At 42.6% G+C, this 21373-nt stretch overlaps 1 protein-coding gene across 4 annotated transcripts in view; it reads left to right on the top strand.

Moving 5' to 3' along the window:
- NAAA (N-acylethanolamine acid amidase) overlaps nucleotides 1-21373 on the top strand; it is a 29826-nt gene that overhangs the window by 7125 nt on the left and 1328 nt on the right. For 2 of the 4 annotated variants that reach the window (XM_032632621.1, XM_032632620.1), the window contains exons 4-10: nucleotides 160-250; nucleotides 4648-4724; nucleotides 6933-7105; nucleotides 7264-7326; nucleotides 8077-8143; nucleotides 9475-9503; nucleotides 13216-13324. In XM_032632621.1, the coding sequence (XP_032488512.1) occupies nucleotides 160-250; nucleotides 4648-4724; nucleotides 6933-7105; nucleotides 7264-7326; nucleotides 8077-8143; nucleotides 9475-9503; nucleotides 13216-13291 (576 nt within the window). In that variant the 3' untranslated portion in view covers nucleotides 13292-13324. Of the gene's footprint in view, nucleotides 1-159; nucleotides 251-4647; nucleotides 4725-6932; nucleotides 7106-7263; nucleotides 7327-8076; nucleotides 8144-9474; nucleotides 9504-11700; nucleotides 12292-13215; nucleotides 13325-13954; nucleotides 14030-21373 lie in introns of those variants that run through there. The other 2 variants (XM_032632622.1, XM_032632624.1) reach the window with 2 other exon arrangements.

Genomic DNA, 21373 nt, shown 5'->3' with positions numbered 1-21373 from the left:
CCCCAAAGTTAAATCTTCTAGAAGGCTATTTCAGAGTTTCTTTCTATTATGTTGGAACTTGTAAGAAAAAAAAAATTCATGAAATGGTGGGACAAAACAGGTGATTTCAATGTACATTTGGTTGGAGTGTTGAGATGATGCCTTATCTCTTGATTTCAGATTGCATTCACAGGAACCACCTTTATTGGCTATGTAGGATTATGGACCGGTCAGAGTCCACACAAGTTTACTGTTTCTGGCGACGAACGAGGTAATCAAAACAAACTCCCAAGCACTTTTAGCCCTATCCCTGTTCAGTTTTATCCAAGTACTTCATTCACTCACCCAACAGAACATATGGAACACCTTCCACGCTACATGCTTCCATTCTAGTGGGGGAAGGTGGGCAGCGTGCAAGTAAGCAATGAAGATTATTTCAGCTAGTGATAAATGCTACCAAGAAAGTAAAACAGGAAGATGTGATAGAGAATGAAGGAGGGCGTGCAGCAGGTACTGCAGGTATAAGGTCAGGGAAGGCCTGACCCACATGATCCAGGTGTGCAGAAGCTAGGGGAGGACCATCCCTGGTGCATTCCAGAAACAAAAGACTGTGTAATGTGGTTACAGGATGGAGTAGGTGGGGAGTGACAGTAGAGACAGAGAGGAAGGCTGAGGCCGTGGTGCAGGGTCATGAGGGGGAGTTTGGGTTTTAAGCCAAATGGAAGCCCTCGGAAGAGTTTAGGCCAGGGAGTGAACAGATCTGTTTTACCTTTATATTCTTAACTATCATTGGCTGCTTTGTAGAGACTAGATCATGTTGGGTTAAGATGGAAGCAGAAGACTGGAAGCTATTGCAGTAATCAGAGGATATATGGTGGCATTACACAAGTAAAACACTTTAAGGTTTTCTGTGCACTTACTCCTAAGTTTTCTCATTAGACCCTCCAACAGTCCTATTGGATAGGCTGGGTTGATATTATTAACTACATCATTATGCAAAGGAGGAAACTAAGGCTGCAAGATAAAAGGACAGCTGGTTGATGGGAGAGATGGTTCTCAAATTGATCTCCTGGGTCCTTGCCTGGTTGCTCTATTAAATAACCCCACTGCCATCCCCTAAATCTCAGGGGACACCACTCAGTTTCCCAATATGTGGGAAACCCTGAGATAAGCCAGCTCTGGTCTCTGTCTTCAGGAATTGCAACTGAATAAAGGAGAAAGACAGGTACATGGAGTCTCTTATAGTGTCGGTCATCTGATGAACCCCTGATCAACTTGTTGTTTCCTTTGATGTATTCTTATCTTTTTACATAGGCTGGACCAGGAAGATGCTGGTTAAGGATATATCATTGTCCAAGGGACTCAGTTCTTTATCCTCATGTTATTTCTTCATCATTTTCTCAAATGTCAGCTATGAGTGAGACTAATTCTCAACCATGGTACCCAGACCACAGCATGACCGTTCCTGAAGTTTTACAGAGAATGACTGTAAACATGTGTAAACAGAATTATTTAACTGATAGCTATGGTATGAGCAGTTTAAAAGTCACTGAGTTATTCTTTTACATACACATTTAATTAAATACTGTCAAATTTCTTTTTTTTTTTTTTTTTTTGAGTTACTCGGGCCTCTCACTGTTGTGGCCTCTCCCGTTGCGGAGCACAGGCTCCGGATGCGCGGGCTCAGCGGCCATGGCTCACGGGCGCAGCCGCTCCGCGGCACGTGGGATCTTCCCGGACGGGGGCACGAACCCGTGTCCCCTGCACCGGCAGGCGGACTCTCAACCACTGCGCCACCAGGGAAGCCCAATACTGTCAAATTTCTTAAAAAAAATTCTTTAAACCTTAAGCTAATGAAAACTAGTTATATCTTTAGTCTGCGAAGACTGAGTTAAAATGTCTGAACAATAAGATAACATCTCTTCTTTAATAGCAATAATTAAGATCCTCAATTAAGTTTCTGGATATTATGGAGAGGGCCAACAGTGCCTTTAGTATATGAATAAGGATAAGAAAAGGAGGAGGACTAACAAGTGGCATAGAGTGTGGGAGACCTAACCACCTGCAGATAAGATCTCAGACCCCAGAACCAGGCTGCCTGGGTTTATACCTTGGTGCTCTCACTTGCTAGCTGGCGATCATGACCAAGGTGCTTAACCTTTCTGTGCTTCAGTTTCTTCATCTGAAAAACAGAGACGATAATAACCACTGTGGGATGAAATGAGTTCATGTGTGTAAGGTATCTAGAGCAATGCCTGGCACAGAGCAAGGGCCATAGACGTATTTGTCATCGTTGTCACATCGCTGGGCTGGTCCTCTTCTGAGCCCCAGATTGAAGTGTCCAACTACCTGCTCAGCATCTCCACGTTGATGTCTCCTAGGCATCCCAAACTTAACATGTTCAAGCACATCTCTTGCTCTTTTCTTTTCCCCTTTTCCTGCCCTTAGTAACCTCCTCCACCTCTCCTAATTTTCCATGTCTCAGGGAATGGCACTTCTCCTCAACCAGTTGCTACCAGGAGAATTCTTTGACCCCTCGGTCCCTAAGTTTTGTCAGCTCTACCACCAAAAAGAGACTCTGCCTGTCCGTTCTCTCCACCTTCCCTGCTAGGCTATCACACCTGTGTTGCTGCCTAGCTGTCCATCTGATCTCCCCACTACTGTTCTCACCCTCCTGTACTTTCTCCACCCTGCAGCTGCATGATCAGGTTGTTCCCTTGCTTAAAACCTACCATGACTTGCCATTTCTTCTTCTTTTTTAAAAAAAATATATATTTATTTATTGGCTGCGTAGTTGAGGCACACGGGATCTTTTGTTGCAGTGCGTGGGCTCCTCTCTAATTGTGATGCATGGGCTCAGTAGTTGCAGCGCACGGGCTTAGTTCCCCCACAGCATGTGGGATCTTAGGTCCCCGACCAGGGATCAAACTGGTGTCTCCCGCATTGCAAGGCGGATTCTCAACCACTGGACCATCAGGGAAGTCCCTGACTTTTTATTTCACGTGACAAATCCAGAGCCCTGACTCTGACCTCAAAACTCTACGTGATCACCTCCAGCACCTCATTTTATGCTTCTCCTTCTCCCTCACTCCACCTGGACCTCACTGGCGTTCTTTCGTTTCTTGACAGCTGCCAAGCTTGTCCCTGCCTTAGGCTTGACACTTATGCCTTCTGTCTGGAATGCTCTGCCCGCCTTAGCTAGATGTCCACAACTCAGAGGGGCTATCCTTACTCTCCTCTCAGAGGAGTCCTCTCTTGTCACTCATGATTACATTCTTGTTTTACTTTATTATGGTTATCAAAACCTTGTTATTTAATGGTACACTAGTTTCTTCTGGTTACTGTTAAATTCCAAGGGTCTGGACCAAGTCTGGATATGGCGGCTAGTAGATGCTTATTTCTTGAATGAAATGCTTATTCCTTGAATGAAAAATTTTCTTTGGAAATAAATCCCCTACAGATAATTTTAAAGATGTTAAAAAGCATTAAAAAAATAGGGGCTTCCCTGGTGGCGCAGTGGTTGAGAGTCCGCCTGCCGATGCAGGGGACACGGGTTCATGCCCCGGTCCGGGAAGATCCCACATGCCGCGGAGCGGCTGGGCCCGTGAGCCATGGCCGCTGGGCGTGGACGTCCGTAGCCTGTGCCCCTCAACGGGAGAGGCCACAACAGTGAGAGGCCCGTGTACCGCAAAAAATAAATAAATAAATGAGCCCAAATCTTACTTAAAGTTCTGAAATATATATGTGCTCTACAGTCTTCCAAATACTGTGTTTTTTTTTTTTTTTTTTTTTTTTTTTTTTTCGGTAAGTGGGCCTCTCACTGTTGTGGCCTCTCCCGTTGCGGAGCACAGGCTCTGGACGCACAGGCTCAGCAGCCATGGCTCACGGGCCCAGTCGCTCCGTGGCATGTGGGATCTTCCCGGCCCGGGGCACGAACCTGTGTCCCCTGCATCGGCAGACGGACTCTCAACCACTGCGCCACCAGGGAAGCCCCCAAATACTGTGTTTTTTAATAAATTTTTTTTTTTTATTTTTGGCTGATTTGGGTCTTTGTTGCTGTGCCCGGGCTTTCTCTAGTTGTGGCGAGCGGAGGCTACTCTTCGTTGCAGTGCACAGGCTCTAGGCGCACAGGGTTCAGCAGTTGTGGCTCACGGGCTCTAGCGCAGGCCCAGTAGTTGTGGCGCACAGGCTTAGTTGCTCCACTGCAGGTGGGATCTTCCCGGACCAGGACTCAAACCTGTGTCCCCTGCATGGGCAGGCGGATTCTTAACCACTGCACCACCAGGGAAGCCCTTCCAAATACCGTTGAGTCACTTTTCTTATTAGCTACATAATTTCATTTTGCATGAAGTAATATAATAGAATGATTTCCTTTAACATAATTATTGTTTCCAGGTAAAAGACTATATATACACACCCACACATACACACATATGAAATACATATATACACACATACACACTCACACATATACATATACATGTTTATATGTTGCCATACAATTTGGGCTTCATCTTTGAAAATTGGTTGCTAATAAAATCACTCTTCATCCACCACCATTTCTCCCACATCAACTTGTACTATGGGAAAGAAACAAGATTTAGGAATTTTAAAACGTGGCTCTGGGGCAGCAACTCGAGCATATACTTATTGTTCCATCCTTGGCAGATAAAGGCTCGTGGTGGGAGAATATGATTGCTGCCCTTTTTCAGAGACACTCACCGGTCAGCTGGCTTATCCGCACTGTGAGTATTTTTCTTGTCGAGCCCACCTCACCCTAACGTCATGTTCTAAACTGCGTTCATGTTGTGATGCTGTGTCATTTAACAATGTTGTTTCTAATGTAAGAAGCTCCTGACAAGAATAAGCATTTAAAGGTTTACAAAATGCCTGTCACCTTTTTTGATAATAAGTACCAAAGATAAAGTGGGACACTAGCTAAAGTGTTAAGGACAGATTTTTATCAGTAGTACAATATTGCAATAGGGAAAAGTGTCCAGCGTGAATGGAACTTAACTTCTACTTGACTGAGTATTTTAAAGGGAGAATGAGGGAATGGGGAGGGGGTGAGGGGAGCACAGTAGAGTCACAGAAGTGAAAAATTAGCAAAAGTAGAAAGGAGGGAGTTGTCCATGTGAAGTAAGTCAGCCTCCTACCCTCCCGCAGAGACTGCGACATAGGGGCCCTATCTTCAGGTATTAGCTGTAAAGTCTTTGGGAAGCCTTGAGTTTTTTCAGGCAGGCACTATAAGGGGGCTACAGTCATCGTAAGAACGTGGCCTTGAGCTGTCAGAAGCTGTGATAGTGTTTGTCCAAGCCTTTATAGGCTGAGGTTAAGGCATAGTTGAGAAGAGGGCTCCAGGAGCCTGGATAGAGTTCGGTCAAGAACAGAATCTTTGTCATAGGCTAGAGTTTTCCACAATAGCTAATTGAGATAAAAGACATATGTTTTTCTGCAGATAGAGATGTGCCCTCCTTTTAGAATCTCCAGTTGCAGATATCTTAATCTCCATTTGCAAGTATCTGAATTAGCAAAACAAATGCGTTAGAAGGTAGCTCTACACACAACAAAAGGAACATCAGCTTTAGGTTTGCTATTAGCAGGGTTCCAGGCCACATATAACTTGTAATCTGACCACAGAAAGCACATTTTCAGGAGCACATCTCTGGTGAAAGGATCTGGCCCTGCCCGGGTTTAGCCTTTTTGGCCCTTCCTTGTCCTGCTGTAAATGATCAAGCCCCTGTGGACTTGAAATTCTCCTAAACTTTTTTCTTATATAAATTTTTTTATTTATTTACTTTTGGCTGTGTTGGGTCTTCGTTGCTGCGTACGGGCTCTCTCTAGTTGCGACGAGCGGGGGGCTACTCTTCGTTGCGGTGCACGGACTTCTCATCGTGGTGGCTTGTCTTGTTGCGGAGCACGGGCTCTAGGCGCATGGGCTTCAGTAGTTGCAGCACAGGGCTCAATAGTTGTGGCTCGTGGACTCTAGAGTGCAGGCTCAGTAATTGTGGCTCACGGGCTTAGTTGCTCCGCGGCATGTGGGATCTTCCCAGACCAGGGCTCGAACCCTTGTCCCCTGCATTCGCAGGCAGATTCTCAACCACTGCGCCACCAGGAAAGCCCTCAGTCTTTTTTTTTTTTTTTGAAGCTGAATATTTGGAAAGTGATCCCCTTAATCATCCATGCTGCAGACCTATGGAAGTGTTGATGAAGCCCAGTTCAGCACGATGTTCTAATGCAGCACGCCGTCTTTCATGTCCAGCCCTTTGCCAGTCTATCCCATTGAGCTACAACTCTCTTCCCCACGCCCACTCCCAACCCCACAACCGCCGTTTTCTCTGGTCTGACTTCTGTTTGACTCTCCGACCTCAGCTCACGCGATACCTCCCTGAGGGACCTTCTCAATGGCCTGGGTAAGGATGGGTCCCCTGCTGTGACTTCCACAGCATCTCCTTCTCCTGTGTTGACACTTATCACATTGTGTCACTATTGCCTGTTGGCTTGACTTTCATCTTTGGGGAGAGCAAGGACTGGGTCCATCAAATTCACGGCTCTGTTCCCACAGCAGCACAGTGCCTGGCACATAACAGGCATTCAGGAAATATCTGCTAAAAGAACAAATGAATGAAGAAACATGGGGAGATCTTTGCAAGGGTGATCTGCCTCAAAATCATGCAGGCTGTGTTTGGTAAGCCGGGTCTCTCACCAAAGAGAACTTGTCAAAGTTCTCTTCTTTTGTGAGAAAAACCCTGCTGCTGTTGGCTTTCCATCGAGGCTTCTTCCCTCTCAGGAGCCCTGATGACAAGAGAATGCAGTCAGAGCAGTTCAAGATTATAGCCATGGCTTAATAGGGCAGGAGAATGTGCTTTGGACCAGCTGTCCATCAGTTGGTGTGGATAACTGCCACATATGATGATCCTCATGCAGGTTTGTTTGGTTTTTTTTTTGTTCAGACCCTGAGTGAATCAGAAAACTTTGAAGCAGCTGTTTACGAATTGGCCAAGACTCCCCTTATGGCTGATGTTTATTACATCGTTGGTGGTACATTCCCCCAGGAGGGAGTGGTCATCACAAGGAACAGAGATGGCCCAGCAGACATATGGCCTCTAGATCCTTTAAATGGAGCGTGAGTAGAATTAAAGGCTCTGGTCATTTTGTATCAGTAATCTTTTTTTTTTTCCTTTAATTGGTGAAACTAGAGGTATTTTTTTATTTTTCTATACTTTTTCTTTAGCTATGTCCCAAATGACCTTGGCTAAGACAAGATGATGTGCTGTGTTGCAGGTGGTTCCGGGTTGAGACAAATTATGACCATTGGAAGCCAGTGCCTAAGAGAGATGACCGAAGGTAGTCTCTAAACACTTTCTGGTTTGCAGTGTTTTCTTGCTGTCAGGAGAATGTGCCCCTCTTGCTACGGGAACTGGAGAGGACTATAGGTGCTGTCCCCTCCCAGAAAATGTACCTTAGCCCTTGGCCAGGTTGGGAGAGTGTGGTATGTGGTGGAGAGCATGGCAAGGAGCTTCTTGGCAGGTGGCTGGGTGTTGGGAAGACAAGGTTGGTTCTGGCCTCAGGGTCAGGAGTTCTAGATTCCACCACTAGCTCTGCTGATGACTCACTGGGTGGCCTCTTGGGCCTCTGTTCACCCATCTGTAAAAGGAAAGGGTGGAACAAGGTTCATGGTTTCCTATGTAAGACTTTTTGGGAAGGAAAACATTTCCCTGCACTTAAATAAATAAACTTTGAGGGGGCTTTAATTTCTCTTCTAATTTTGAAAATTCTATAATTATAAGTCAGTGCGTCCCCAGAAGGCAAGTAGTTATGTATTTTTCCTTGGCTTTACTGACCCGTGTGTTCGGTGGCAACTATTCAATTCACAGAAGACATTTTCATCATCCTGGCTTCCTTGAGCAGACGGGGTTGAATTAATTCCACCATGGGGGTTTGAGACAAGGTAGCAAACATGCATGGGGGCCAGAATCTGTTTGGGGGAAAGGGAGATAATGAGGCTAGGCCTTGCATTGAGCCTCCCAAAATGAGAGCTTGTGGGATACGGAGTTTCCTGAAGTACCAAGTGACCTTTGACCATTGTCCTTACAGAACACCTGCCATCAAAGCTCTTAATGCCACGGGCCAGGCAAACCTCAGCCTGGAGACGCTTTTTCAGGTAACTTGTGTCACGATGTCCAGCTTTTACCCAGGATGTTTGGTGTCTTTCTCAATAGTGATTTAAAAAAAAAAAAAATTCTTCTGAAATCAAGCAATATTAAAGTAGAAGTTTTACCTGGTTGAAAACATTTAAAAGGAAAACATTTTCTGAACTTGTAACCATTTAGGTTAAAGTGTCATCTTCACCTGAGTTTTTCTGCATGTTAAAAAAAAAAAGCATAGTTGTAATGTGTTCATTTGTTTAAAAGAAAAAAAAGGTTTCAAAAGTCTAACTCTGTCACCCCAAGATACACCAAAGAGTTCAGTGGTTTATTCCTATTGATATTCTGCATGTATTTCTCTTACCTTTTAATAGTCTTTTATTTATTATTATTATTTTATTGAGGTATAGTTGGCATACAACATTACATAAATTTCAGGTGTACAACATAGTGATTTACAATTTTTAAAGGTTATATTCCATTTATAATTATTATAAGATATTGGCTGTATTTCCTGTGTTGTACCATATAATATATTTGTAGCTAATTTTATACATAGTAGTTTTGGTTTGGGTTTTTTTTCAGCTGCATTGGGTCTTTGTTGCTGTGCACGGGCTTTCTCTAGTTGCGGCGAGTGGGGGCTACTCTTCGTTGTGGTGCGCGGGCTTCTCATCGCAGTGGCTTCTGTTGTTGCAGAGCACAGGCTCTAGGGCACATGGGCTTCAGTAGTTGTGGCACTCAGGCTCAGTAGTTGTGGCTCACAGGCTCTAGAGCGCAGGCTTAGTAGTTGTGGTGCATGGGTTTAGTTGCTCTGTGGCATGTGGGATCTTCCCGGACCGGGGTTTGAACCCGTGTCCCCTGCAGTGGCAGGCAGATTCTTAACCACTACACCACCGGGGAAGTCCCTATACATAGTAGTTTGTATCTCTTAATTCCATACCCCTAATTTGCCCCTCCCCTCCTCTTTCTCTCCCACTAGTTTGTTCTCTGTATCTGTGAGTCTGTTTCTGTTTGCTATACACATTCATTTGTATTGTTTTTTAGATTCCACATATAAGTGATAGCATACAGCATTTGTCTTTCTGTCTGACTTACTTCACTAAGCGTATTGCCCTCCAAGTCCATCCATGTTGTGTAAATGGCAAAATTTCATTCTTTTTTTGTGGCTGAGTAATATTCCCTTGTATACGTACACCACATCTTCTCATCTTCTTTATCCATTCATCTGTTGATGGACACTTAGGTTGCTTCCGTATCTTGGCTATTGTGAATAGTGTTGCTATGAACATAGGGGTGCATGAACCTTTTCAAATTTCTAATCATTTTTAATATGATTTCTCCTCTGCAGGTTTTGTCAGTGTTTCCGGTTTATAACAAGTAAGTGACATGTTAAGCACGTCTGTTCATACATCACTCTGGCACAGTAGACTCTCCCCTGCACTCTTTGGCTCAGCAGGGATCTGAGGGCTCCCACAGAGCAGGTTTTCTAGGTGCTGTGGCGCCAGCCGTGACAAAACAGACTCTTTGCTCTCCTGGGACGAGCATTCTACTGGCAGGGAGGGACAGATAAACAAATGTAGCAAAAGTCAGGTGAGGAGTCCATGGAGAAAAACAAAGGTAAGGAGGATAGAGTGATCTGGAAGGAGGAGGGCATGACATGCTCATCCTAAATCCGTCTGCTAGCTGGGGACCACCTTCGCTGCTTGGGAGCTCCCTAATTTCACTGTTAGTACTAAGCTTTAGATACCTTTGGCTTTCCTTTATCTTCCCGGGGAGTTTCTGCTACCCCTGTGCTCGTTTCACAGCTGACTCAATGCCTAAGTTAATGTTTCTCTTTTAGCCTGTGTCCTTGATAGTAGCATTCTGTGAGCAATGGCTTCTTGGGTCTACAGCCTGGGATTTTACCCACCTCCTTTTTTTTGAGATGAACCGCTGGGCCGGGCTGCCACTGCCACTGCCATAGGAAGCGGTTAGTTAAACTTGAGACGCAGACCCCACCAAACTTGTACAGGAAGCTCTGAAGGTCCGCCGTCACCATCACAGCACGGCTGAATAGGCCAAGAGCCCGCACTTCGTGGCCTCATACCCCTCAAGGTGTTGCCTGATTGCCTTCTGTGTGCCCACGACCAGCTCAGTGAGGTAGGGCCTAAAATAGAAGAGGTAGCAAGTCATCACAGAGTCTTATCTCCTTCTCTTACCTCCATAAATTCCAAAACCCAGCATTTCCTACTTTCTCATCATCCTTACTTCTTTCTTCAAGGCAAGAATATCAAAAATGGTATTCTTCAAGAGATAGCCTAATATGGATAAAACTTGTAAAGGGATTTTTAGTTTCAAATACCCAATTGATTTTTTTTCTTTGAAATGATCCTCTTTCACACAAATATAAAACAGTAGTTTTCCTGACGGCCTCTAGATTACCTTTTGTATATTTGGGTGCTCTAAGATTCCTTACGTACAATGACATTTTCAAAACTGGTGTTACTCTGTTCACTTTGCACTGTAATAGGAATATATCTCTTTGAATTTTTTTTAAGTATGTCCAGATAAAAAGATTATCGCTAAAAAATTAATTCCATAAACGATATTCTAACAGCTAAAACAATCTTCTACAGAAAAGCAAATCAGTATTTTCCCACTCTAACAAATGAGCTAGTTGGGTCACAAATGATACCTAGCACTATGCTAGTGAACTAGTTCTTTGAGGGCAGAGAGAGCAAAAACAAAAGACTCTCCTGATTTGTAGCATTTATTGATTTCCTTGGTGTAAATACTCACCCTGGCCTATTTCAAGCTTACAGTTGGCTCATAAACTTCCTGCATATTTAACCATTGACTCTCAACAGCCTTAGGAGTTAGCTCCAACTCACCATTACCCTTTCCAGATGGGCACAATTTTGCCTTTTTAATAATCATTTAAAAAATAATTAGGGCTTCCCTGGTGGCACGGTGGTTGAGAGTCCGCCTGCCGATGCAGGGGACGCGGGTTCGTGCCCCGGTACGGGAAGATCCCACATGCTGCGGAGCGGCTGGGCCCGTGAGCCATGGCCGCTGAGCCTGCGCGTCCGGAGCCTGTGTTCCGCAACGGGAGAGGCCATAACAGTGAGAGGCCCGCATACCGCAAAAAAAAAAAAAAAAAAAAAAAAGTTAACCTATTTTTGTGTTCTTATAGTTTTTTAAATAGTTATATAAATGATAAATATTTCATTTAAAGATTAATAGTATAAGCAAATAGTTTTTTAATATTTGTTTTAATAAAGCATTTTCCATGCTGTGAACAGCCCTTATCATTTTAAATAGCTGCATCATAACCAATCGAATGTAGTATAATTGGATTAAACATTCTCCAGTTGTTCGTTTTTCCTCTATTAAAACTCTGAAATAAATATATTTGTACATTTCCCCCCTGTTTTTTTTTATTATTTTCCTTGGCTGAATTCACAGAAGTAGGATTACTGAGTTAAAGGCTATGAATGTTTAAATTGCAAATGTTTTGTCGAAATAGAATTGTCAGAAGTTATAAACAGTTTACCAAGAAGCATTTTTCATTATTGTGTAATTGAAAACCCAACAGGATCTACATTTAAATGATTAGCACCAGTGAACCAGAAATAACAGAGATCCCTGACTCTCAGGCCTTTTACATGTAAAGATTACCATCAGCTACGTCTGTTCAGTGTGTGAGGCTAATATTTAGGAATGTCTGAACAGAAGCAAGCGTCTGTATGCTGCCCCCTTGTGCTGTGCTACAAAATTACAGTTCCCTGCAGCGGAGCTCCATCCTCTGCTGTGGCTATAAGCAGAGACAGTATTAAAACAGTGATGGAGAACAGAATTATGACTAAAGGGCTTCCCTGGTGGTGCAGTGGTTAAGAATCCGCCTGCCAATGCAAGGGACACGGGTTTGAGCCCTGGTCCAGGAAGATCCCACATGCCACGGAGCAACTAAACCCCTGCACCACAAATACTGAGCCTGCACTCTAGAGCCTGCGAGCCACAACTACTGAAGCCCGCACACCTAGAGCCCATGCTTCACAACAAGAGAAGCCACCGCAATGAGAAGCTGGCAACGAAGAGTAGCCCACGCTCGCCGCAACTACAGAAAGCCCACCCGCGGCAACGAAGACCCAACGCAGCCAAAAATAATAAAATTTTTTTAAAAATTTAAAAAAGAATGATGACTAAAGTAAATAAGCAGCCGAGGTCCTGTTCAGGGAACCTTCGTTCCCCTTGACAAGCTTTGCATGTTCTCATAGTGCTGTCTTCAGCCCAGTGTTTGATTCAGCTGTGGGGTGCCAGTGCCTATTCCTAAACTGCCCCGCTCCCAGTGCTTTGAGCAGGCATCCCAGCTGGTGTCTGGGGCAAACGGTAGTCGAAGGGAGTGAAGGGTAGGAGCCTCAGTGTGTATGTGCATGCACACAAGTTATTTGGGTCTCTTGCTTTGCAGGATGTTGAGTAAGTGACATTGTACTTTTCATCCTTAGATCTGGGCCAGTGGACCCCCTGTCTTGATCCCTGAGCTTTCGGGGCCCCACTCTGGCCTTCCTCTGACTCTCCCATGATATAAGGAATCCACTCAGAGTCTGGCCCAAGTACCCAGAACCCTGGAATTCTCGTCCTGAACAGCGCCCAAGCCATTTCCAGGGCCTGCGTGGTCCACTTCCCTGGGTGGTGTTCTCCTGGTGGCGGTGTGCAGCCTTCATGGACGTCCTGTGCCTGGTGGTGGCCAAGGGATGGCTGTTTGCTGGGGGTGGTGCATGAAGCCTAGATGAGCGTCCACACATGTGCCATTTGTGGGGTAGACAGAGCAGGGCCGCAGGCCAAGGCCAGCTCTCCCTCATTGCCACAGTGTGGAACTCTGGGGAGTCTGAGAATTTTGAACTTGGCCTTCCACAGTGTTGTCAAAATAGGAAAGAACACTTAGTGTGGTTGCTTGAATTATAACTTTTAAATAGCCTGACATATGTGGGTCTCTATCTGTATTCTTGTCCTGGGTCCCAAGTGTTAGGAAAAGAGCTAGGGATTTTTCTTCCCCTCTTTGGAATATTAGAGAAAGTGATGTATATGTTTAAATTCCTCTCATTTTCAGCTACACAGTTTATACTACGGTAATGAGTGCTGCCAGCCCAGACAAGTACATGACTAGGATCAGAAACCCGAGTTAAAAGCAGAAGAGCGAATTCACCTATGCTATGAAGGTTTGCTAAAGTTTTTTTTTTGTGGGGGAGGGCAGCGGTTAGGGATGGGGGAAGGAGGACATATAGGCTGGTATTTCTCCTAGAAGATAGTAGCATCCTTAACATTTATACATACATAATATTTTCTGACAGGCATTGAGTGTATGGTGGTTATTTGTGTCATGTTAATGTCACTCTTAAGTATTTATTTTGAATTGTTCGTATGAAAGCTAGTCTTCTGGTGCTCAGTGCGCTTTGCCCCTGATTAAAACCAGCTTTCAGGGCAAAGCGTTACCTCTTCACTTACGCAGAGGGGCAAATATCTGGTAAGACTTATGTATCTCCAAAGTCACAGTGAGGCAGGCCCAGCTCCTTTGCAGGATCAGACAGACACTGAAGGACCCAGGACACTCAAAATTTATTTCAGGCATCAGTGAGGCCACAGGTGAGAGGAAAGACATGAGGAAAAAAGCAGGAGTCCCTTCTGCTGTCCCTGAAATCAAATCATCTTGGCAGCCACCTATTGACAGGCCACCTTTTCCTATTGCAGGGATCTCCTGGAGTTTATAAACCTAGCCTGAGGTTTTGTTCATTCACTTACGGGGATGTTTAAAATCAGTGTTAAATTAAGCGCTTTTTTTCCCCTTACAGATGATCTTTTTGAATGAAATTTTTGAAGAGCTGCACTTTAAAAAATAAAGTGAAAAGATTATATTTTATGACCGATACAGGCTCTCTCCTCATTAAACTTTTCAACATTGTGAAGTGGGGGCAGGAGGATGAGTTTGGAGCGTGTTGTGGTAAAGTGGGGTGGTAGCTGTCCTCATTCACCTTCCTTCAGGGCTTGCCTTGGCCGTCTCTCAGCTGCTTCTGTTCTGGCTTTAACAACTCAAATATAATCAATCGGTCTCAGAGGGCGAGCCATATCCTCGGGCTTTATTCCCAGCTTCTCACCATTACTTAACAGCTATTTTGTCATACCTGAGTTTATAAAGAAATGAGCGGGCAAGACCTCTTTGTTCACTATGAAGTGCTTCTGGAAGAGTCTGCCAAACTTAAATAAAATTAACAACAGTTATTATTAAGCAAAGATGAGTTTAGCAGCGGGAATAGCAGACGAATTACAATTCGGGACAAGCAAACCGTGGCGAACCATAGGCAAATCTGAGGAATAAAGGGAAGGTTAGCTTTTATTGGAATCTGGGAGGAAACCGGGGAGTGTTGTTTTGAACAAAAGTTCATTAGAGGAGAACAAGAGTTCAGGGTTGTTGCAGTTTCACATTGGTTGCAAGTGATGGTCCGTTTGCTGTTACTGAGAAATGCAAACGTAAAACAGATAACTAGTGGGAAGAAGCCGCATAGCACAGGGAGATCAACTCAGTGCTTTGTGACCACCTAGAGGGGTGGGTTAGGGAGGGTGGGAGGGAGGGAGATGCAAGAGGGAAGAGATATGGGAACATATGTATATGTATAACTGATTCACTTTATTATAAAGCAGAAACTAACACACCATTGTAAAGCAGTTATACTCCAATAAAGATGTAAAAAAAATACAAAATAAATTTTAAAAAAATTTAAAGTAAATAAACAGCATTGCTCTAGTAACAAACAAACAAAACTCTTTCTTCCTGCTGGCTGTGTAAGTTGAATCCAAGGGGAAGAACTCTCCTTTCGTGGCTTTCCCACTCCATTTAAAATCAAGTATGCTTTATCCATTTTCACATTTCTCCTTTTTGATCAAGATCTTTCTCTGAAAGCATAACTGATGCAGCATCAGGTTGGTTTTTTTTTCCTTTTGGTTGAAATATTTTTGTGGCCCTCATTGCTGGGAAGGACCTTTCCTGGGAGTTATGTTGGGGAGAAAGAGCAAGTAGCATTTGGAAACCGCAGGGCCACATTTGAGCAACACGGAAGGTACAAGGAGGAGCTCTCAGGCATCTCCCATTCTTAAATTATGTCTTATCGAGGTTCTAAGCCTTGGAGATCATCTCAAAGCACTGAGCTGACATAATACTGTTCGGTGCATCATTTCTGCAGATGTTTGACAGGCAACAGGTACAAAGGTTTTTTTTCTTTTTTTTTTTCTTTTTACATCTTTATTGGAGTATAATTGCTTTACAATGGTGTGTTTCCGCTTTACAACAAAGTGAATCAGTTATACATATGTTCCCATATCTCTTCCCTCTTGAATCTCCCTCCCTCCCACCCTTCCTATCCCACCCCTCTAGGTGGTCACAAAGCACCGAGCTGATCTCCCTGTGCTACGCGGCTGCTTCCCGCTAGCTATCTGTTTTGCGTTTGGTAGTGTATATATGTCCATGCCACTCTCTCACTTTGTCACAGCTTACCCTTCCCCCTCCCCATATCTTCAAGTCCATTCTCTAGTAGGTCTGTGTCTTTATTCCCCTCTTACCCCTAGGTTCTTCATGACATTTTTTTTCTTAGATTCCGTATATATGTTTTAGCATACGGTATTTGTCTTTCTCTTTCTGACTTACTTCACTCTGTATGACAGACTCTAGGTCCATCCACCTCACTACAAATAACTCAATTTCGTTTCTTTTTATGGCTGAGTAATATTCCATTGTATATATGTGCCATATCTTCTTTATCCATTCATCCGATGATGGACACTTAGGTTGCTTCCATGTCCTGGCTATTGTAAATAGAGCTGCAATGAACATTTTGGTACATGACTCTTTTTGAATTATGGTTTTCTCAGGGTATATGCCCAGTAGTGGGATTGCTGGGTCATATGGTAGTTCTATTTGTAGTTTTTTAAGGAACCTCCATACTGTTCTCCATAGTGGCTGTACCAATTCACATTCCCACCAGCAGCGCAAGAGTGTTCCCTTTTCTCCACACCCTCTCCAGCATTTATTGTTTCTAGATTTTTTGATGATGGCCATTCTGACTGGTGTGAGATGATATCTCATTGTAGTTCTGATTTGCATTTCTCTAATGATTAGTGATGTTGAGCATTCTTTCACGTGTTTGTTGGCAGTCTGTATATCTTCGTTGGAGAAGTGTCTATTTAGGTCTTCTGCCCATTTTTGGATTGGGTTTTTTTTTTTTTTTTTGATATTGAGCTGCATGAGCTGCTTGTAAATTTTGGAGATTAATCCTTTGTCTGTTGCTTCATTTGCAAATATTTTCTCCCATTCTGAGGGTTGTCTTTTTGTCTTGTTTATGGTTTCCTTTGCTGTGCAAAAGTTTTGAAGTTTCATTAGGTCCCATTTGTTTGTTTTTATTTCCATTTCTCTAGGAGGTGGGTCAAAAAGGATCTTGCTGTGATTTATGTCAGAGTGTTCTGCCTATGTTTTCCTCTAAGAGTTTGATAGTTTCTGGCCTTACATTTAGGTCTTTAATCCATTTTGAGCTTATTTTTGTGTATGGTGTTAGGGAGTGTTCTAATCTCATACTTTTATATGTACCTGTCCAGTTTTCCAAGCACCACTTATTGAAGAGGCTGTCCTTTCTCCAATGTACATTCCTGCCTGCTTTATCAAAGATAAGGTGACCATATGTGCGTGGGTTTATCTCTGGCCTTTCTGTCCTGTTCCATTGATCTATATTTCTGTTTTTGTGCCAGTACCGTACTGTCTTGATTACTGTAGTTCTGTAGTATAGTCTGAAGTCAGGGAGCCTGATTCCTCCAGCTCCATTTTTCGTTCTCAAGATTGCTTTGGCTATTCGGGGTCTTTTGTGTTTCCATAAAAATTGTGAAATTTTTTGTTCTAGTTCTGTGAAAAATGCCAGTGGTAGTTTGATAGGGATTGCATTGAATCTGTAGATTGCTTTGGGTAGTAGAGTCATTTTCACAATGTTGATTCTTCCAATCCAAGAACATGGTATATCTCTCTATCTATTTGTATCATCTTTAATTTCTTTCATCAGTGTCTTATAATTTTTCGCATACAGATCTTTTGTCTCCTTAGGTAGGTTTATTCCTAGATATTTTATTCTTTTTGTTGCAATGGTAAATGGGACTGTTTTCTTAATTTCACTTTCAAATTTTTCATCATTAGTGTATATGAATGCCAGAGATTTCTGTGCATTAATTTTGTATCTTTAGGATTCTCTATGTATAGTGTCATGTCATCTGCAAACAGTGACAGCTTTACTTCTTCTTTTCCGATTTGGATTCCTTTTATTTCCATTTGTTCTCTGATTGCTGTGGCTAAAACTTCCAAAACTATGTTGAATAAGAGTGGTGAGAGTGGACAACCTTGTCTTGTTCCTGATCTTAGTGGAAGTGGTTTCAGTTTTTCACCATTGAGGACGATGTTGGCTGTGGGTTTGTCATATATGGCCTTTATTATGTTGAGGAAAGTTCCCTCTGTACCTACTTTCTGCAGGGTTTTTATCATAAATGGGTGTTGAATTTTGTCGAAAGCTATCTCTGCATCTATTGAGATGATCATATGGCTTTTCTCCTTCAGTTTGTTAATATGGTGTATCACGTTGATTGATTTGCGTATATTGAAGAATCCTTGCATCCCTGGGATAAATCCCACTTGATTGATCATGGTGTGTGATCCTTTTAATGTGCTGTTGGATTCTGTTTGCTAGTATTTTGTTGAGGATTTTTGCATCTATGTTCATCAGTGATATTGGCCTGTAGTTTTCTTTCTTTGTGACATCTTTGTCTGGTTTTGGTATCAGGGTGATGGTGGCCTCGTAGAATGAGTTTGAGAGTGTTCCTCCCTGTGCTATATTTTGGAAGAGTTTGAGAAGGTTAGGTGTTAGCTCTTCTCTAAAAGTTTGTTAGATTTCACCTGTGAAGCCATCTGGTTCTGGGCTTTTGTTGGTTGGAAGTTTTTTTTTTTTTTTTGGTATGCGGGCCTCTCACTGCTGTGGCCTCTCCCGTTGCGGAGCACACGGACGCGCAGGCTCAGAAGCCATGGCTCACGGGCCCAGCTGCTCCGCGGCATGTGGGATCTTCCCAGGCTGGGGCGTGAACCCGTGTCCCCTGCATTGGCAGGCAGACTCCCAACCACTGCGCCACCAGGGAAGCCCTGTTGGAAGATTTTTAATCACGGTTTCAATTTCAGTGCTTGTGATTGGTCTGTTCATATTTTCTGGTTCTTCCTGATTCAGTCTTGGCTGTGCATTTCTAAGAATTTGTCCATTTCTTCCAGATTGTCCATTTTATTGGCATAGAGTTGCTTGTAGTAATCTCTCATGATCTTTTGTATTTCTGCAGTGTCAGTTGTTACTTCTCCTTTTTCATTTCTAATTCTATTGATTTGAGTCTTCTCCCTTTTGTTCCTGATGAGTCTGGCTAATGGTTTATCAATTTTGCTTATCTTCTCAAAGAACCAGCTTTTAGTTGTATTGATCTTTGCTATCATTTCCTTCATTTCTTTTTCATTGATTTCTGATCTGATCTTTATGATTTCTTTCCTTCTGCTAACTTTGGGGGTTTTTTTGTTCTTCTTTCTCTAATTGCTTTAGGTGCAAGGTTAGGTTGTTTATTTGAGATGTTTCCTGTTTCTTAAGGTAGGATTGTATTGCTACAAATTTCCCTCTTAGAACTGCTTTTGCTGCATCCCATAGGTTTTGGGTCGTCGTGTCTCCATTGTCATTTGTTTCTAGGTATTTTTTGATTTCCTCTCTGATTTCTTCAGTGATCACTTCGTTATTAAGTAGTATATTGTTTAGCCCCCATGTGTTTGTATTTCTTACAGATCTTTTCCTGTAATTGATATCTAGTCTCATAGCGTTGTGGTCAGAAAAGATACTTGATACAAGTTCAGTTTTCTTAAATTTACCAAGGCTTGATTTGTGACCCAAGATATGATCTATCCTGGAGAATGTTCCATGAGCACTTGAGAAAAATGTGTATTCTGTTGTTTTTGGATGGAATGTCCTATAAATATCAATTAAGTCCATCTTGTTTAATGTATCATTTAAAGCTTGTGTTTCCTTATTATATTCATTTTGGATGATCTGTCCATTGGTGAAAGTGGGGTGTTAGAGTCCCCTACTATGAATGTGTTACTGTCAGTTTCCCCTTTTATGGCTGTTAGTATTTGTCTTATGTATTGAGGTGCTCCTATGTTGGGTGCATAAATGTTTACAATTGTTATATCTTCTTCTTGGATCGATCCCTTGATCAGTATGTAGTGTCCTTCTTTGTCTCTTGTAATAGTCTTTATTTTAAAGTCTATTTTGTCTGATGTGAGAATTGCTACTCCAGCTTTCTTTTGATTTCCATTTGCATGGGATATCTTTTTCCATTTCCTCACTTTCAGTCTGTATACGTCCCTAGATCTGAAGTGGGTTTCTTGTAGACAGCATATATATTGGTCTTGTTTTTGTATCCATTCAGCCAGTCTGTGTCTTTTGGTGGGAGCATTTAATCCATTTACATTTAAGGTAATTATTGATATGTATGTTCCTATTCCCATTTTCTTCATTGTTCTGGGCTTGTTATTGTAGGTCTTTTCCTTCTCCTGTGTTTCTTGCCTAGAGAAGTTCCTTTAGCATTTGTTGTAAAGCTGGTTTGGTGGTGCTGAACTCGCTCAGCTTTTGCTTGTCTGTAAAGGTTTTAATTTCTCCACCAAATCTGAATGAGATCCTTGCTGGGTAGAGTAATCTTGGTTGTAGGTATTTCTCCTTCATCACTTTATATATGTCCTGCCACTCCCTTCTGGCTTGCAGAGTTTCTGCTCAAAGATTAGCTGTTAACCTTATGGGGATTCCCTTGTGTGTTATTTGTTATTTTTCCCTTGCTGCTTTTAATATGTTTTATTTGTATTTAATTTTTGACAGTTTAATATTTGTCTTGGCATGTTTCTCCTTGGATTTATCCTGTATGGGACTCTCTGTGCTTCCTGAACTTGATTAACTCTTTCCTTTCCCATCTTAGGGAAGTTTTCCACTATAATCTCTTCAGATATTTTCTCAGTCCCTTTCTTTTTCTCTTCTTCTTCTGGGACCCCTATAATTCGAATGTTGGTGCATTTAATATTGTCCCAGAGGTCTCTGAGACTGTCCTCAATTGTTTTCATTCTTTTTTCTTTATTCTGCTCTGCAGTAGTTGTTTCCACTATTTTATCTTCCAGGTCACTTATCCATTCTTCTGCCTCAGTTATTCTGCTATTGCTCCCTTCTAGAGTATTTTTAATTTGATTTATTGTGTTGTTCATCATTATTTGTTTCATCTTTAGTTCTTCTAGGTCCTTGTTGAATGTTTCTTGCATTTTCTCTATTCTATTTCCAAGATTTTGGATTATCTTTAATGTCGTTATTCTGAATTCCTTTTCAGGTAGAGTGCCTATTTCCTCTTCATTTGTTAGGTCTGGTGGGTTTTTATCTTGCTCCTTCATCTGCTGTGTGTTTTTCTGTCTTCTCATTTTGCTTATCTTACTGTGTTTGGGGTCTCCTTTTTGCAGACTGCAGGTTCGTAGTTCCCGTTGTTCTTGGTGTCTGTCCCCAGTGGCTAAAGTTGGTTCATTCAGTTGTGTAGGCTTCGTGGTGGAGGGTAGTAGTGCCCGTGTTCTGGTGGATGAGGCTGGATCTTGTCTTTCTGGTGGGCAGGTCCATGTCTAGTGATGTGTTTTGGGGTGTCTGTGGCCTTATGATGATTTTTGGCAGCCTCTCTGCTAATGGGTGGGGTTGTGTTTCTGTCTTGCTAGTTGTTTGGCATAGGGTGTCTAGCACTGTAGCTTGCTGGTCATTGAGTGAAGCTGGGTGTTGGTGTTAAGATGGAGATCTCTGGGAAATTTTTGCCATTTCATATTACATGGAGCTGGGAGGTCTCTTGTGGACCAGTGTCCTGAAGTTGGCTCTCCCACCTCAGAGGCAGAGCCCTGACTCCTGGCTGCGGCATCAAGAGCCTTTCATCCACATGGCTCAGAATAAAAGGGAGAAAAAGTAGAAAGAAAGAAAGGAGGGGAGGGAGGGAGGAAGGAAGGAAGGAAGGGAGGGAAAGAAAAAGAAAGAAAGGAAGGATAAAAAAATAAAGTAAGGTAAAATAAAATAAAGTTATTAAAATAAAGAATAAAAAATAATTATTAAGAAAAAAATTTTTTTAAAAAGTAAAAAAAAAAAAGGATGGACAGA

This window comes from Phocoena sinus, chromosome 5 (genome assembly GCF_008692025.1).
Source record: "Phocoena sinus isolate mPhoSin1 chromosome 5, mPhoSin1.pri, whole genome shotgun sequence".
NCBI lineage: Eukaryota > Metazoa > Chordata > Mammalia > Artiodactyla > Phocoenidae > Phocoena > Phocoena sinus.
The sequence above is the reverse complement of the archived record's forward strand: the minus strand, read 5'-3'. Positions and strand labels throughout refer to the sequence as shown.